The sequence below is a fragment of the Papaver somniferum genome, chromosome 2 (genome assembly GCF_003573695.1).
Source record: "Papaver somniferum cultivar HN1 chromosome 2, ASM357369v1, whole genome shotgun sequence".
In the NCBI taxonomy this organism is placed as follows: Eukaryota; Viridiplantae; Streptophyta; class Magnoliopsida; order Ranunculales; family Papaveraceae; genus Papaver; species Papaver somniferum.
The window spans coordinates 83,516,803-83,535,181 of record NC_039359.1 but is presented as its reverse complement, the minus strand read 5'-3'; the positions used below and the strand labels follow the sequence as shown (position 1 = coordinate 83,535,181).

Below are 18,379 nucleotides of genomic sequence, written 5' to 3'. Positions count from 1 at the left end.
TGATGGATCCTCAGTAAAAGAAATATAATTCCTGCAAATACATTCATCTTCCGCTCTAGTGAATTTTGGTTTTCTCCTCATAAATTGACGTCTCCTAATTTCACTATCTACATTGGCACGATCGGCAGCACGGTGGTTTTCTAAGCACCCAGCAAGGTTCATATTATCAGCCATGCTCCTTAAGGAATTGGAAGAGTGATGAAAAGAATAGGAGATTGAGAAATTCTAGAGAAATTTAAAAATTCTGGTGCGAGTTAAAATGAGACTGAAATTAGGTATTTATAGAGTGGAAAAATAGTAGTCGTTGGATGAGGAATTGATAAGCGTTAATCTTACCATCGAGCGACAGCTTGACTATCGATGGCGCTTGATTGACCAGCGAGCGCTATAATGACCACCGAGCGATGGACACTCTATCGCTCGCTGGAAACTCTGTCGTGTATGCCTATATGTCAGGAATAACGTGTAGGCATATGAGTTTGGCAGTTTGACGTACCCATAATAGATGCATATATGCCAAATATCAGATTTTACCATGTGCATAGGAATAGGCCTTACTCGCAGGATTCTCGAGCTCAAAGTGTCTAGTGTCTTATCTGGGTCCAGGTCCACTAACACCAATGCCACAGTTAGTGTCAAGTAAATGTCTGTTTTTTTTCTCTTTTTTTCCGTGATAATAGAAGTTGTTTTACACGAGAAGCATGAGAAATTTGTTGAAACGAGTAATAGCTGCATTCCAAGTTATTAAGATGACAAATATAGATGTGGATTTTTCTTTCTGCACTGAATGCAAATCAGTCTATGGTACCCGTATTCAGGAGTGGACTGGAGAACATTGTATTGAAAATCAAAATTCCCAACATAAGTTTTCTAATAAAATCAGAATTGTGACGTAAGAATTAATTAGAGACCTAAATTTACGAATCTAAAGTCCTAATTGCAAAATCTTAAAACTATCTCCGATTATTTATTTATTTTGATCGAAAAAGCACAAATAATTATTGAAAAGTCACCAACATAGTGACAAAAATAAAAATGAAAAACAACATTCCAATTACAAATAAACGTGGAGAGAGAGTAATCCTTAAAAATATCAGTATTTGAATCCTTCCTTAAACTTCCGGAAATTTTTTTTGTTGAAGTATACTTCGGATCGTTGTTACTACAACATCCGCCAGTTCTTTATCTCTAGGTATTCCACCATATAGAAAATGAAAGCATTTCCTGCAATTGCTATACATTTGCTCCTGCTTTTCTTATTATTATTATTACTAGATATACTCTAAAAGTGACTAAAAGTGACTTAATCGTCTGGCGTATTTTCCTAAATAACAATTGTCTTGTGCTTGGTTTGGTGCAGGTAATGTGAAAACAATTGTATCGCTTCTTTTATTTTGCTTAAGAAAAAGATTTACAAACACAAAATTGAATCAAAATATCTAACAAGAGAGCCGATGTTAAACAACAACCTTCTAGATTACTGGAAGGATTGATCTGACAACGAATGTCTGTCAGATTGTTCTCATTCGAAATCCTTCCCAACTGTTACCGGTTATTACTCTAGGCTTTTAGTTTTCTCCACCGCCTTAAAGTTGGAAGATGAACAGATGATAAAAAATTAGAGTGATAAAAATGTTGGAATGCCATTTTAAATATACTGAATGATTTCATAAAGTAACAAAAGCTCATTAAAACCGGGAAAAAAAAACACTACATTCACACGAAAGATTGCACCTTGTGTTCCTAAGCTCGATGTCTAATGAGTCATGTGATTCACGGGTATAAAATTGCTCGTCTGCCAAATATTCGAGGCCACAATCTTGTGAGCGCCCTTCAATTTAAAGACTTCCGGGTGCTTATAACAAGAAAACTCTAATTTAACACAAGGGTTGAGGAAACCACCAAAACGCCATTATATTATTTGTGCAGTAGTTGGGAGTTTTACAATCCATGGTGTAGGTGGTGATCGTGTAACTTTTGGAAGTTTGTAACCCCAAAAGAGGCTTATTATTCCCAACAATTAACAAAGTTTTCTTCTCTTCCTCTCCAAGATTATCATTTGTGTTCTTAATTTTTCTTTTATTTTCATCTGCATGGTCTTTTTCTCTTTCCGAAGAAATCAAAAAACCCAACAGAAAGGTAATCTACAAATCTCTTTATCTTGGTTTCAATTTGATCTTTTTTGTATCTTTTTTAATAAACCAGTTTTGTTTTTAACGAAATTTAAGGAAATTAAGAGAACCAATCATTGAAAGTGGTCTTCATGACACTTGTCAATAAAAAAAGTGAAGTGAAATGGTCTCCATGATACTTGTTAGTAAAAGAAGTGGTCCACATGGCACTTGTCATCAAAAAAAGTTAAGAGAAAAGTGGTCCAAAAAATTAAAATAACATTTGATTTTCTCAATTAGAAAAATGGCCTATTTTTTAACATTTTTATTTATAGAAAATGGCCTATTAAAAAAGAACGGGCAGTAATTTTTTTCGTTTGTTTATTACTATTATCAAGTATTGGTAAAAACTAGGCTTTACTCGAGCACTTTCATAGTATGTTTTTCTCTTTGTGTTGATTTCTTCTAGTTAATTTGTGGGTATATAAGATGGATCATACTACTTGTTTCAACGATCTCCCAGTAGAAAACAGGTTGGATATATTTTCTAGGTTACCACTACAGTTAGTATTAGATTGCAGAAAAGTATGTAAACCTTGGAAAAATCTCTTACACTTCCAGAATAATGCTGCCTTTGCTCACCTACATCTTTTACGTCAATGTTGTCGTCGCCGTGGACTAAAAGGACACCAGAGGCGATTGGTTGATGCTAACCAGGGTGGATGATGATATTAGTCATGATGGTTCTGATTTTAGTAGCATGAGTTTGGTTGTTTTCGATGGGAAAAAATTCTACTATGGGAGTTCTATGATAACTATGGTGGTGATTATATTGGTTACGATACGAAAAATATTAATCTCGAGTTTCCTGCAGACGTGTGTGGATTTGTTGGATCGTGTAATGGATTGATTTGTTTATCAGTCGCCATGAAGTGCAAGCCCATCTAGTTTTTGAGCAACCCTGGGGATGGTATATAGTTCTTGAAGGATTTAATCGGAAAAGTGATGAACCTTTATATATCTGCAATCCTGTTACTCGAGAAATTGTGACTCTTCCAGCATTGAGTATCAAAAACAAAAAGAATAACATTAGCGTTGTGCATGGATTCGGTTACCATCCTTTAACTAAGGAGTACAAGGTTGTTAGGATTTGGTATGGTTCAATTGGGAGTAGTAATGGCGTGATAGGACATGTAGAGGTATATACTCTTGGCAGTGGCTGCAAATGGCGGAGTAAACCAAAAATTGATTACAATGTTGTACCTAATGATGAAAATGGGAATAATTGTGTTAATGGATCTCTTCATTGGCTCAAGTACGGAACGGGTGAGATTGTGGCCTTCGATTTGGCAGAAGAGGAATTCCGCTTCGTTCATACACCACCTGGTTTGTCCTTTAACACCCCATCAGTGATATCTAGTACAATTTTTGTCATGAGAGGCTGTTTGTGTCTTTCTTATGAATATGCAAAGGTTACTGACTTATGGATGTTAAAGAAAAATGATGAGAAAAATGCAGGTAGTAGTAATCTTTGCAATGCAAAAGACCAGTATTACAAGTCTCGGAGTTGGATTAAAGAGTCACATGTAGGATTTCCATCTGTAAATCGAGTATTTAAGATATTTGGCCTTAGCCAAGAGGGTGATGTGGTACTTAGGCACATTCATGGTTTTTTGAGTCAGTATAATGCAGAGAGAGGAGATGTAAAGGTTTATATGACGGAACGCAACAATAAAGCATTTTATTCCCGGATTATGTCCCACGTCAACAGCTTCATTTCATTGAAAGCACTTGGAGAAGCAAATGCAGAGACATGCACCGGATCAAAAGATGCTGATGACGAGGTAACAAGTCAAACTGTACCCGCATATATTGTTGAAGATTACTACTCTTTATAGATTTCAAGTTGACCGTATCCCCGGTCTGTCAGACTTTTCAGTTACTTTTATGGATTGTATTTACTCTTTCTTTCTTTTTTTTTGGATTTTGAGTTTATGGATCAATGTTGTGGTTGTAGATACCATAATCTCCACCATACACGTGGCGACCATCAACAACTGAAGAAGGATAATATGAAGCAGCACAGTGTATCATATCAAGCCCAAGACTGCTTCAGTGTGACGCCAAGGTCACTTTAGTAATGAACCAAACATCCCTCCCCTTTATAAGCAGATGCGATTAGGTTTAGGAGGGGGGCTTCGGCTTTCTCTCTCTACCTCTCTGAACTTCATCAATGGAGTTTTTCTTCATACCAGATGTAACAGATCTAATACTTAATAAACTATCCCATTAGCCCCGTGGATGTAGACAATCCGTCGAACCACGTATATTGCTGTGTTAATTTCTATTTTATTTTACTGCACTTAAGCTTGTTCATGATTTGATTTCGTATCTTGTTTTTAGTTATTACTTTATCATGTGTTTCAATTGGTTGTGCAACCAAATTAAGGGTGTTCACAATTTGGCGCTAGAATCAGGCTATGGGTAAAGAATTTATTCTACCTGTGTTTTTAGTTTCTTAAGCATTCTGCTATTATTCCGAAATTAATTTATTTCTATCATTTGAAATTTCATTGAATCGTTGTTTTCAGACGGAAAGTTTGTTTGGCTATCATCAAAATCCAACGTTTACCATCTGAAAACCATCATTATTATTTTTTCAGTATTTTATCAATTTTCTAAAAAGATTTTCAATTATAAAACCCATTTTTATCCATTTCTTTGAGAGTTCAGTCAAGACTCTTCGTTGCTTAATTTTTCCCTTCGTTTTACTTTTGCCGGTGCACTATAAAATGGGTATTGTTATACCATCGTTTCCTTTGATATTAGCTTTCAAAAGAACGATTTCACAGTTACTTAACACTTTGTCTTACCATTGCTAGATCAAGCCTTGATCCACCTTTCAACTGTTTGAAAAAATGATTCAATTGTAACTCAAAATCTGTTTGTGAAAAGATTATAATGAAACCATTATTTGAACTGGTTTTTTATGGGTAATTTTAAGGCAGGTCTGTTGGTCTACAACCCAATACTCTTCATTCCTAGTTGGTGTGAACGGATTTTTTATGAACTAATTGATCTTTGCCGGAATATGCACCGGATTTGTTATTTTTATTGCATCCATTCTGTCTCCCTTCATTTCTTGCTTTATTTTTAAAAGAACAGAAAATGAAAGTTTCTGCATTTTTCCGGATTTAGCATTGTTTAGCCCAAGCTCTTCGTTTCGAATAGAGAATTCTATTATTTTCTTTCAAAACTTTAAGATATTATTAGTTAAACCACTGTATTTTCTCTGACAAACTACTTTATCATGTCTTATCTTACTGATGTCCTAGTCTTTATGAATTAATCTGACAAGTTTTGTAAGGTCTGACAAACAAGTTTTCAATTAATCTTGTCTCTACTTCACACCAAAACGATGCAAGCTCTCAACGATGCTGTAAAGACTCCTCGTAACCACAACAGTAGGTGGTCAAGACGATGAGATGCTACATATATGTAGCTCAGTTCCTCCAGTAGACGATGATGGCAGGATCGACGTCCAAGGCCAGAGTTCACTCAAGTGGACGATGAAGTACAAAGTCCACTAGAGGACGAAGCCATGCAGCGATGAGCAAAGTCCAATGCCAAAGCTCTGCTAACGAAGACCTGCACGATGATGTATTCAGACCAACCAAAAGTGGCAATACAGCCAGCTCAAATCGTAACGACGGAGGAATAAGAAACCCACTACCTCTAAAGAGAGGAGTAATAGCTGGGTAGTATGACTATCTTCGTTCCCTCATGCTCATCGGTCACTCGAAGTACAAAGCTATCGATGAGGCAAAGCCTTACAACGATGATTCAAAATCCGAGAGGAGGACTGATACCCGCACACTACGACAACCCTGATGACAAGGAAGATTCCAGTCTTCCCACAACAATCTGAAGTATCTCCACGATGATTCATAGCCCAAAAATGATGAGCACATGCAGCGGTTCTGGGACTCGAAGTCTTTGTCTCTATGAATATGAGGCACATGCAGCTCAGCTCAAGTTCAAGAAAGCTGTTTCACAACAATCCGAAGATACAAAGCCCCTTGATTAATCCAAAGATGGTTTCATGTCACTGGTGTGACATGAATGATGCAGCTCCAAATATCCATTCCAACAACCGTACAGCTCCAATAATTTCTATTCGTTATCATTGCTCACCTGGTGCTCATACAATAGGCACGATGCTACAAGGTTGCTGTAATGACCAATTGATCGACGAAATCCATCATTGTAGTCTCTGCTACTATAGTGATGTGCTTGCCGCAAAGAATTCGTTGAAGCAATCCTAAAGCTATTGGATGTTACCGTTGTTGCAAAGATATTGCGGCCTTAAACGAAGTCCCTCCGCGGATACAAGAATGGGGCAATGTCGTGAAAGCGTGTCCATGCAAGCTGAGAAAAACGAGGCACAGTTGCTGAGATTTTTTTGCTATGGCAAACATGCCGCTGACGATGTTATGTGGTAAAGAGGGAAGGCTGAAGAGCCTTCGTTCTCCATCTAACTTCTATTCTTTGGAAAATTGTACAAAGTACGATGTAGAAAATGCGAAGACAGTTTTCCCTCTAACTTCAACTGACGCCACAGTTAGAGGAAAAGTGGCAAATTGTATGTGTATTCTTTTGGCGAATAAATTGTATGACGACGAAGTAGTTACTCCGGTGTTCTTTTGGTATACTTCTATTCTTTGGCGAATTTTGCAAGGATATATCAATAACCCGAAGGACCAAACCAATGAAGGTAATGCAATGCTTTGATACGATGCAATACCAGACAAAGATCCAAGGTCCGATGACAGCCGGAATCTTCCACGAGGTCCAGAGTCCAGTGATGAAAAGTTACAGGTGACGATGGTGCAGACTCCCATTTGTGCTAGGATGCCAAAGTTCAGTTGTGAAGTAGTTGAAGCTCGCACCCCCATGAATGCGAAGCACTTGCAGTAGCTCAAGTTCAAAGACACACGATCAGTGGGGCAACAAAGTTCGAAGAATCAACGACAAGATTCAGTACCTGCCCTAAGCAACAATGATGATGGCTTACCTCCAGACACAACCAACGTCTCGGAAGTCAATTAAAAGATATGGGAAGACGAAACAGTTCAGTTCAAAGGCATACCAGTAGCAGAAGAGCAGCCACGCCATGCGGCAAACCTCATCAATGTATCAGCAAGATTTGCAAGAACAAATACTTTTGCTTCCAAGAGCTTCAACAATCAACTTCTGAAACCAAAAGGGGGCATACATACATCACACCTAACTACAGAGTTTGCAAAACTGAATACTCCTTACATTCCTTACATTTTATTTATACTGGCATACATTATCACGCACACATCACACATTCCGCTAACTTGGTAGGCTCCAACAAGAAGCTTCTCCAATTCATCGAAGAGCTCAGGTGAGGAAGGTCCAAACAACAAAGGCTTTGCTCCAACAACGAAGGACCTGTGAGAGGACTCCAACAACGAAGACTTATGGTGACGAAAAACAAGGTGAGGAAAAACAAAAATAAACAAAAGGACCTGTTGACGAGACGCAATAACAACGAAGGCCCTGTTGACGAACTCGGGAAGGCTCCAACAACGAAGCTTCTGCTATTCATCGAAGACTCAGGTGAGGAAGGTCCAAACAACAAAGGCTTTGCTCCAACAACGAAGGACCTGTTGACGAGGACTCCAACAACGAAGGCCCTGTTGACGAAGGCTCTTTGACGAAGGCTCGAACACGAAGCTTACACGAAGACCAGAAAAAACACAACTTCAAAACGAAGCCTGAAGACTCCAACAACGAAGCCTTACGAAGCCTTAAAACACGAAGCCTTAAAACACGAAGAAACACGAAGCTAAGGACGAAGCCTTAAAACACGAAGCCTTAAAACACGAAGCTAAACGAAGCTTCAAAACACGAAGCTTCAAAACACGAAGCCTTATAACACGAAGCTAAGGACGAAGCTTCAAAACACGAAGCCTTAAAACACGAAGCCTTAAAACACGAAGCCTTAAAACACGAAGCTTCAAAACACGAAGCTAAGGACGAAGCTTCAAAACACGAAGCTTCAAAATACGAAGCTGATGACAAAACCTTCAAATTACGAAGCGAATGACGAAAGCTTTGTATCAGTACGATGGACTTGCCTTAAACTAAGCATCAATGCTTAGTATGATGATGTGAGAGTTGATGCTTAATTCTTTATAAGAATGATTCTTATACTTCCGTTCGTACGCAAAGTACGAACCTCGTTCATACGCAAAATGGGATGCCATCGATGGCACCATTACGATGCCATAAAGATGCCAATTCTAACGACGAAGCACGAGTCTGATGTACCTGCGTTCCCCCACTCCAGCGATGGTGTACCTACGGTTTCTTCCCAGCTTCGATCTTCATTCCAATAACGATGCTGAAAGAAAACTTGAGAAGAGTTCTCCCGGCGCTCAGCTCTGCCCTATGATGCATACAGACTGTACTCCGATGACGCCACTCGGACAAGGAGAGCTAGAGAATCTGTAATATGTTTAATATATAAGACAGCTCTCATTGTCTCGTTGTCTATATAAGACAAGTCTAATATATCATGCAATGACAACAAGGCGGTTGTTGTGATGATGTATTTTCACATGATTTATGATAAGGGTCTCTTCAGCATCCCATTTTGCGTTATTTCAAGTATCCAAAGACTAACAATGAGCCAAAGGCTCACAACTATGATCCAGAATATGATGGTCGAGCAGGACGGTCAATGTTTACGGAGCAATCTCCCTGAACTTCATATCTTCATGAATGAAGATATCCCTTAAAAAAGAGATATGATCTTCGTGAATGAAGATATCTCTTACCACAGAGATAGGAAGATATCTCTTTTGCATTCACGATGATCCAAAATCCGGTGGGGATGCTCCAAAGACATCAACGATGCATAATCCAATGGAGAGTGCAAAGCTTTGCAACGACGATTCGAAGACAAAGGCGTCTGTACAATAAATGAGAAGTAGCGCAGACATGATGCTTGCCGAAGACGACGATTATTGCTCCAGACACCGCACTAGTTAACTACTAAGAAGCATAAGAAGCTTGGCCAATATGGTGTCAGCCCCACTCCAAAAATATAGCTTCGGTGAAATTCCGATGATGCATGATGATGACAATACAATTCCCTACAAGCTCCTAAAGTGTCCTTGGGGTTTAATAATTTTAACCCAATCAATAAACAAAGGTCAATCTCGAGGTCATTTTGGCGGTTTTCAAGTTGCTAATTGAAATTAAATAATTTCATAATGTTGGTATTACTAACGAGTATCTTGAAGCACAAGAAATAAAATAATTTCTTGTCATGGACCGATCCTAAAACGAGCGGGTAATACAATATGAGATTAAATATCTCACGTGGATACCAAGTAAACAAGCCTTCTACTGTAACCTCGAAACTTTTTTCATTCAAACATGCCCGACGGCAATACACGCAGAAGCATGTGCTGGTTGTTACAGATCTCCAGCAAATCATGATTTTGGCAACTGCAATAGAGAAAAGGTGACAGCAACGGAGAAGTTAATAAATTCTTCGTCGGGGCAATCATTTCAAAAGCACAGTTCAAGGGGCAGCTCAAATTCGACAGCCAAAGCATCCTACGTTAGATCAGATACTTTTGCTTTCGCAAGCTTTAAGAACCACCTTTCGAAACCAAAAGGGGGCATACACACAACTAAAGAGTTTGCAAATATTCAGACTCCTTGCATCTTTTTTATATTAGCATACATTGTTATATGCATTTGATACATTTCAATTCGGAATAATGCATACATTTCCATAAATTGGATACGTTTTTGGATAATGGAGAGCCGGGGCAAGCACCACCGGTCTCATATCTTCATACTGGGTAAAGCGTTCACACGCAATCTCTCCGGACTCCCCCATAAGCGTCTATGAGTGTACGACCAGGGGTAAGGCTTCCATAAGAAAGAGATGCCCAACATGACATGCCTTTGGCAGCTCAGCGGAACGGGTGTTTGCAAAACATTCAGTTTTACACCACGTCTCCGGGAGATTTTCAACCCCCACCGTTCGGTAATCTCCTGGCCCGAGATTGGCCAACGGGGTGACAGGTTCAAACACTCATCTTACCTCAGCGACAATCGATTTACGATTCCCCACAATGCAGGGGCAAGATCAAACCATACAAATAATTAATAAATTTGTTACTGCTCATAAGATGAATTTACCTTATTTATTATAATACAAAAAACTGATACGAAATGTCGTCCACTTACATTTTTGTGCCAGATAAATTTGAGTAATCCTACGAGGTCCTGTGACCCCAAATAATACGGTGTTGTGAAGTAAAAGTTGTCGACGCTACGATGTATAGGTTGTTGCTTCTCAACCGGCCTTACAAAGCATTTTCAACTTGAAGCATGCAACGGACAAGCACCAAGCCGGGTATTGAAAATGTCAATGCCAAATACCAACAAAGAACAAGCCACGAAGAGTGCTTGTACCAGTATGATAAGAATGCAGAACCGTTCGACAAGGAGCGGCCGAAGGAAACAACAACCGAAGCATGAACGATTATGGTGAGAGGAATTTTTCTCAAGGATCGTTCACCCACAACCCTCAAGAAAAGGGGCAAATTGTAGATACCATAATCTCCACCATACACGTGGCGACCATCAACAACTGAAGAAGGATAATATGAAGCAGCACAGTGTACCATATCAAGCCCAAGACTGCTTCAGTGTGACGCCAAGGTCACTTTAGTAATGAACCAAACATCCCTCCCCTTTATAAGCAGATGCGATTAGGTTTAGGAGGGGGGCTTCGGCTTTCTCTCTCTACCTCTCTGAACTTCATCAATGGAGTTTTTCTTCATACCAGATGTAACAGATCTAATACTTAATAAACTATCCCATTAGCCCCGTGGATGTAGACAATCCGTCGAACCACGTATATTGTTGTGTTAATTTCTATTTTATTTTACTGCACTTAAGCTTGTTCATGATTTGATTTCGTATCTTGTTTTTAGTTATTACTTTATCATGTGTTTCAATTGGTTGTGCAACCAAATTAAGGGTGTTCACAGTGGTAGTTCTTTAGAAATCTTTTCTGTGTGTTTGTTAGTTTGATCAGTACTGAATAGGGAAATTACAGTGAATTACAGTTTACAAAAGAAAAAGCAAACAGAATGTAAGATCTGCAAGGTTACTGGACTTATTTAAACTTGTAATCAAGCTGAGTATACTTTATAGGAGTCAGTAGTAGAGTGTAAACGAGTATTTGAATTGGAGAAGTCTCGTACACTTTTTAGTACTACACTTTGCTTAACTCAAGTAGCTACAACTTCACTGTGAATATTTTGCATTAGTCATCGTAAGAATTATCTGATAAGACTGTAACAACTGGTGGTCTATGACACATGGTATGCCGTTTTATTTCTTAGTGTTGGGTAAATTGTTTTTTTTTTCTTTTTTCGTAACCTGTTATAGTGGCGGCATGGTTTATTAGAGGGGCGGCAGTGTGATAGTAATGTCCCTCTAATTGGTTAGGGGATATCCTATAAAGGGTGTAAATTAACTAGATTACCCTCCCCATTTTTTAACCTAAATCAAAGCTAAATTGAAAATTTGCTTTCTTTCTTTTTCTCTTCTCCTCCTCCCATCAACCGCAACATCCATTAAGACTCAAAATTTCATCATCTTTGATTAATCGACGATTTGAAAATTAATCAAGTGTAGTGTAATGACTCTTATGAGGTATGTTTTGAAAACCCAGTTACGATTTGGTTTATTTTGTTCGATTTAAGTTTAATTTCTATCAAAAATTAGGGTTTTAGATGAAAATTGAAATTTCTGGGTTTATGTGAGTTACGGTTGATTTTAACTCAATTACGAACCGTAACTGGATATTTTGATGTTGTTACGGTTGGTAATAGTTCAATTACCAACCGTATGTTCTTATATCTGAGAATTTTCTTTAGTTACGGTTGGTAACCATTTTAGTTTACAAACCGTAACTCAATTACGGTTGGTATCGAGCATTTAGTTACCAACCGTAACTCAGTTACGGTTGGTATCGAGCATTTGGTTACCAACCGTAACTGAGTTACGTTTCGTATCGAGCATTTAGTTACCAACCGTAACTGGTTTTATGATTGGGTTTTCTTCAAATTTAACCAGTTACGGTTGGTAGTTCATCTTTTAAGAATCGTAACTTCGATTTACGGTTGGTTATGAGCAAAATTCCAACAGTAATTAGCTCTGAAAATGTTAAAAAAATGAAATTTTTACGTATTTTAGATAACTTTGAGTAACAAAAAGCTAGTTAGGACTAATTTAGAAGTATACCCGATCATTTTCAGGTCCTGGTTCTTCATTTTGTTGGTTAATTTCTTCAATTGATTGAGATTGACCTTCTCCTCTAAACTTTTTCTTTTTTCTTTGACTCTAAAAATCTGATTTTGGTTTTGAATTTGAGTTAGTATAAGTGAAATTAATCATTAATACTAAACTTGATGATCATCATTAAGCTAGGTTATCAATTATGAGGATTAATTTGTCATTTCCAATATTTTTTTCATAAGGGACACCTTGAATGATCAAGTAATAAGCTTTTTTGTCCTATTAGAATACCGCCCCTCTAATAAACCATGACGTCCCCATAACAGGTTACTTTTTTTTTTCTTATAATAATGTAAGCTGTAATCTATGCGATAATCAGATGAAGAATTTGTTAACTAGTAAGTATTAAGAAAACAAACAAAGAGATACAGATTCACTTGTTGCACATCCAAATCTATTGATGTTATTGATTCAAGTGCACACTACAATTCAGGCCCATTAAAAAAACTTTTTGAACAACAGAAAAATAAATCTAAAATTTGGATTGGAATTTTTCCTTGGCGTTGTGCTTCTTGGTTTTTTGGTGTTGTCAGTTTAACTAGGGGTATGCAATGGACGGACGGTTGCGGATTAGGGGTCACCCGCAACCAAACCGTCAAAGTTGCGGATTTGGAAAATTGAACCGTGACCGGCCCAATCATCCGCGGATTTGACCTTTGCGGATCAGCGGATTCTACGGGCCGGTTACGGATTAACCGCGGACTAGGAGTAAAAAAAAAAAGTAAAAGAAGCAAAAATACCAAGTTTATAAACTAAGTTAGTGCAGATCAATGTGCTGGCCAAAATACACATTCTAGGGACTTTGCAGCGGATGATCAATGTGTTGTATAGTGTGTTCGACGCTACATTGCAGTTTGTAGAAAAGCCTATTGCTGTGTCCAGGTAGCATGCTTCAACTGCCAATGCCAATATGTCGATGAAGCTTGTCCAACAGCATGGTTCGACTGCCGATTTGTCAACGAAGCTTACCAGGGAGAAGAGTCCGTCTCAAAATTCACCATATGAAGCTTACTGACACATGGGCTTTTCGTTGTACTTGATCTTTATACCCGAGCATGAAGATATAACTTAGCTGGGTTTAGTGATCATCTCAGGCTTATGTTACTCAAATGCGGTGCGGGTGAATCCGGTTTTCAATATTCAACCGCACCCAAACCGCTAAAACGTGCGGATTTGAGAATCACATCCGTGTCCGGCCCATACGTCTTGCGGTTTGGACGAAATCCGTAATTTTGTGGACTGGTACGGATTAAATCCGCGATTTCGGTGTTTATGCTCACCCCTAAGTTTAACCTATATTCAGAACAACAATGTATACTTATAACTACACTCTATAACACTGTTATATGACTTTGCGTGCTTTCAGTTTTCTCCGATATCTCCCCTCTCAAGACAAAAGAACCACTGAATACTCCAAATTCCGCATATGGTGAGTTATAATATACCCTTATCTGAAACATAATATCCACCTTGCTCTCTCCTTCTTGATAGAGTAGATGAAGCTGCTATATATATATATATTATAATGGTGAAACTAATTAATTTTGTGGTAGAGTTATTTCGTATTGTAGCTAGGTCAGTTACTTGTGTGATCTAACCGACATTCAGAAAATGCCAGAAAGAAAAATGATGAAAATATCATGAATGAAGATATCCATCTCAAGTTCATTATGATTTATGACTTCGAGTATATATGGGTAGGCCGTAGCCTAGTTAGCAATTCGGGATTCGGCAAACGTACGGAACGGCAAACGTACGAGTATTATACGGTTTTGTAAAATCCAGATTCGGTCCAAAATTCGGTCAACCGGACGTGATTCGTCAGTAATTCGGAACGGCATACGTACGTGTATAATTCGATTTATAAATGTGAATTCGGCTCTGAAAATTCGGTATCTATATATAACAAATAATTTGTATTTATAAGGTCATAGACCAATTTTTATGCATATGTGTGAGTTATTTAAAGAAAAAATAAACTTAATATGATGATATTAATAATATATACAACATTAGTTATCCAAGAGGACATCGTATGGTGGTTTAGATGCTTGGTTAGTGAGTTTGAGATATCTCTCACCTTCACCTTCAAATATCTTCAGTCGTTTTTGTTTCATAAAAATTATAACACGTCTAATATTCGGTCGTGTATGCTCGGAAGGCAGTAAAGCCCAAAAAGTGGAGTCTTTGAAAAGTAAAAGCTAAAGAATTTATGGCGAATTAAGCGGACGTATCATTCGGAATACGTAAAATTCGTGAACGGTTCGCGAATAATCCGGGAATGCCACATAATACGCGACTTGGGTTCGGAGTTGCAAACGTACGCGAATAAGACGGTAAAATTCGTGATACGGAAAAATTCGCGAATGATTCGCGAATCATTCGCGAACTTACTAACTAGGGGCCGTAGGTGCTGTTGATATGATTCAGTCATGTCAATTGACAAGGTTTTTTGGTTTAAGGAAGTTGCTGAAACATGTGAAACCAGTGTCCCACCCTACATAACAGCTTCACTCTCCATGTAAATCATATATAATACTATAATATTTCTTCAACTGTTCGATATCAACCCAGTAAAAAAACACAATTAAAATATCAGACTAACCCTCAAAAGTAAATGGTGAATCCTTTTAGAATGTGGTTGGTCCCAAATCGAATGTCAAGGACTAATGAAAATTTAGTGTGTGTGGTGGTTTTAGTGTTGTCTAAATCCGGTTCATCAAGCATTTTTGATATTTCTTTCTGTTAATTTCCTTTCAAATTTGTTTTGGAAATTGCTTTTTTGTTTTCTTACGGTATGTACTTTCCAAAGAGGTGGGGCCAAACGGCTCACCCACCAATGAACGCGTGAGGGTCCATCAAAGTTTTTAAAGCGTGACTTGCTTTTCATTTTAAGAATCGACGTGTATGTTGAACCGTGAAGCGTAGTTTCATGGTTGATGTTTGAACCGGATGTTTCTCTATAGATACATTAGTTGTTATTTATAAATTATACATTAAAATTTAAATAATATGATAGTAAAATTTAAAAGTCAAGTACATCATCAGACGACAAGAAACTAGTTGGAATCCTAGACGAGTTGGGCTCCAACACCTTTCTGAATCACAATCCCTAATCTGTAAAAAAAAAATTACATTTCTTTGCACCAACATCAAACCTAGATAGATGATTATGCAACCTCTTAAGTAAACCAACTGTATCCTCACCAAGCTCGCCAAACGTCGTGAAAGTCAGGGTACCAAATCCATAACCTTGAGCCAAACACTTATCCAAGTATTTTTTTTTCTTTTTGCGAGTAATAGCATTGCTCAAAGCTAAGCCGGGACGAAAATTCCGGATCCCCCACCAGAAAAAGGCGAGACCTCAATCACATCCAAGCACATATCCCGACCACTTTCCCAGTTGTAGACAAAAATATCCGCGGGACGTAATGCTCTACCATCATTAGTCGTATGCCCAAGGCAACTTCCTTCCTAGCTGGGACACCATCTCGAAAACACATGTCCACTATGACGTCACGCACAAAATCATGCCGAAATTTGATCCCCACCTCATGTGAACAATGTAGCATGATCCCCATAACAATCCAAGTCTTGATCACAGAAAGCACATTGGTTGTCGTCAGAAAATAATGTGATTCCCAAACGATAACACAAGACAACACTAAATTGTCGTGCACCCACTTGCTGATTGAGGCTCTCAATTGGCAAAGCTTTGAGGAAGTCATGAGCATGTTCAGACTTGTTATACTGCCAAAGAGCACAGTCACGTGTGGACATAGAAAAATTTTCCGACATCTCCTTCATGACATTGTCAAAGTACTTAACTTCCAAAGACTTCTTGGGACGGGGGAAGATAAATCAACATTGGCATTTACACTGAAAATAAATCCATGGCATGCTGCAAACCTAAATCTGGACCAAGCATGGGAGTATTGCGCAAAATGATGGCCTGAAGGGGATGAGTTTGAATACATGATGCAAGATAACAATAATGAACCGTGTCAGCCATAAAATATAGACCCAAACCACCATGTCGAAGGGGTAAAGAAGCTAACCGGAGTTATAGCAATCCTAAACCCGGGTCATCATTAGTGATTGAATGACGTAGATGTTGTGCTAAATGTGAGTCGAAAACCGATTTCCCCTCAGTAAGGTACTCCGGCATAGTTGTTCTCATGGAGAAGTGTAGCTTCGACACCCCCGCACAACTTATCAACAAGAGCAACTCACACCGTGGATCATCCAACTTTCTAACTGCGTCCATAAGATCAACTGTTTTAAGAACCTTGAACTTAACTAGGTTATTGCAATAACCATAATCGAGACTCACATGCCCCCTAACAATTTAACCCCTTCGACGGGCGACCAATCTGAGAAGGAAAAGCATCACTACACCTAACATCGACTGTGGTCCAGTAAATCTCAGTCTTGGTGATGTTAAGGTGAAGACCGAACTTACCACCCTCAGACTAGATAATGTTGAGAGCTTTAGAGACCATTAACGTGTCACCAATGATGGTACTGTCGTCCAAATACCAAGCCTGCATATCTAACTGGCACGGTTCCGCAATCAATTTAACTAAAGGGTGTAGGGTCAATACAAACAGGAGAGGAATACCAAGAGGATCTCCTTGTTGAACTCCTTGAGCAGGCGACGGGACAGATTCATTATAGTATAGCCTTGGAGGGTTAGAGTAACAAAAATTCACCCATTTGGATATAGAAGGACAATGATTTCTTACCTCTTGAAGCATAGAAGTCCTACTAACCAAGTTGAAGGAATTCTGAAAATCTACAAGCAACATAGTCATGGTTTGGGAGTCACCTTTATCTCAGATAATCCTATTGATAGCATGAAGGATAGCTTCATCACCATAACGAACACCCACCCCAAACTGGAAGTCTTCAAGATATGCACACATATCCTTACCAACGGAATGAGAGACAACCTTAGAAACGAGTCGCCTCCACACCGTGCCAACTGCAATTGGTCGAATCCCCTCATCCGGATTGAGTAAAAGTGTGAGAGGTGCAATCGCCACGAATTCTCCCAACTGCACTGGGCATAAACCATCTAGCCACAAATTAACCACGCCATTAACAGACGACAACAAGTCCTCCACAGCAGCAGTCGTCCCATTGAGCGCATCAAGAAGGTGTTGAACCCTCAAACCATCCCTACCACACGACGTGCCTTTCGTAAAGCTCTTGATTCGCCCCAAGATAGATTCTCGGTCGACCCTCCCCACCGTGATAGCGGTGTTCTAGTAGAGGGAGGATCCATGGACAACATCGTACAAGATTTGTACCAATTTTTCTTTACAATCCAAATGATAATGAATTTGAAGCATATACTTTAGCGATACATCCTTCTTATGAATCCAAAAATCCTATAAAAAATGAGCACAATTCGGGACATATAATACCTACATGTGCCACTTTGAAACTCAGTTGTTTAAAATTAACAGTCAGAATTAAAATCGGTAGATGGTGAGGTTTGGTATTTCGAATTGTGCTCATTTTTTCTGGTAATATAAAGTTTAATAAGAGGAACATATCAACAAAATATTAGCTTCGAATTCATCGTCGTTTGGATTTTAAACAAAAATCGGTGCAAATTTTTTATGATATTGTCCATATAAGATTGTCCATCGATCCTACCCAAAGTAGTTGAGATCGTTCCTCGGTGCTACTCGGTTGGAGAGCTTGGAGCGTGGAACAATAACTTCGGACTTGGAAATCGCCAAAACTCGGTCTAATACTCTGAATCTATTAATTAGAGACTTATATTTTGATGGTCATACATCGTGATTTGTGTCTAATTAAAGTTAAAATCTTAACAC

At 38.6% G+C, this 18,379-nt stretch overlaps 1 protein-coding gene across 1 annotated transcript; it reads left to right on the top strand.

The window, feature by feature from the left end:
- The first annotated feature begins 2,600 nt into the window (after positions 1 to 2,600).
- LOC113351513 (F-box protein At3g07870-like) lies at positions 2,601 to 4,009 on the top strand. The gene is made up of 2 exons (XM_026595482.1): positions 2,601 to 2,644; positions 3,034 to 4,009. Exons 1-2 carry the CDS (start codon positions 2,601 to 2,603, stop codon positions 4,007 to 4,009), a joined length of 1,020 nt encoding a protein of 339 aa, XP_026451267.1.
- The last annotated feature ends 14,370 nt before the right edge of the window (positions 4,010 to 18,379 follow it).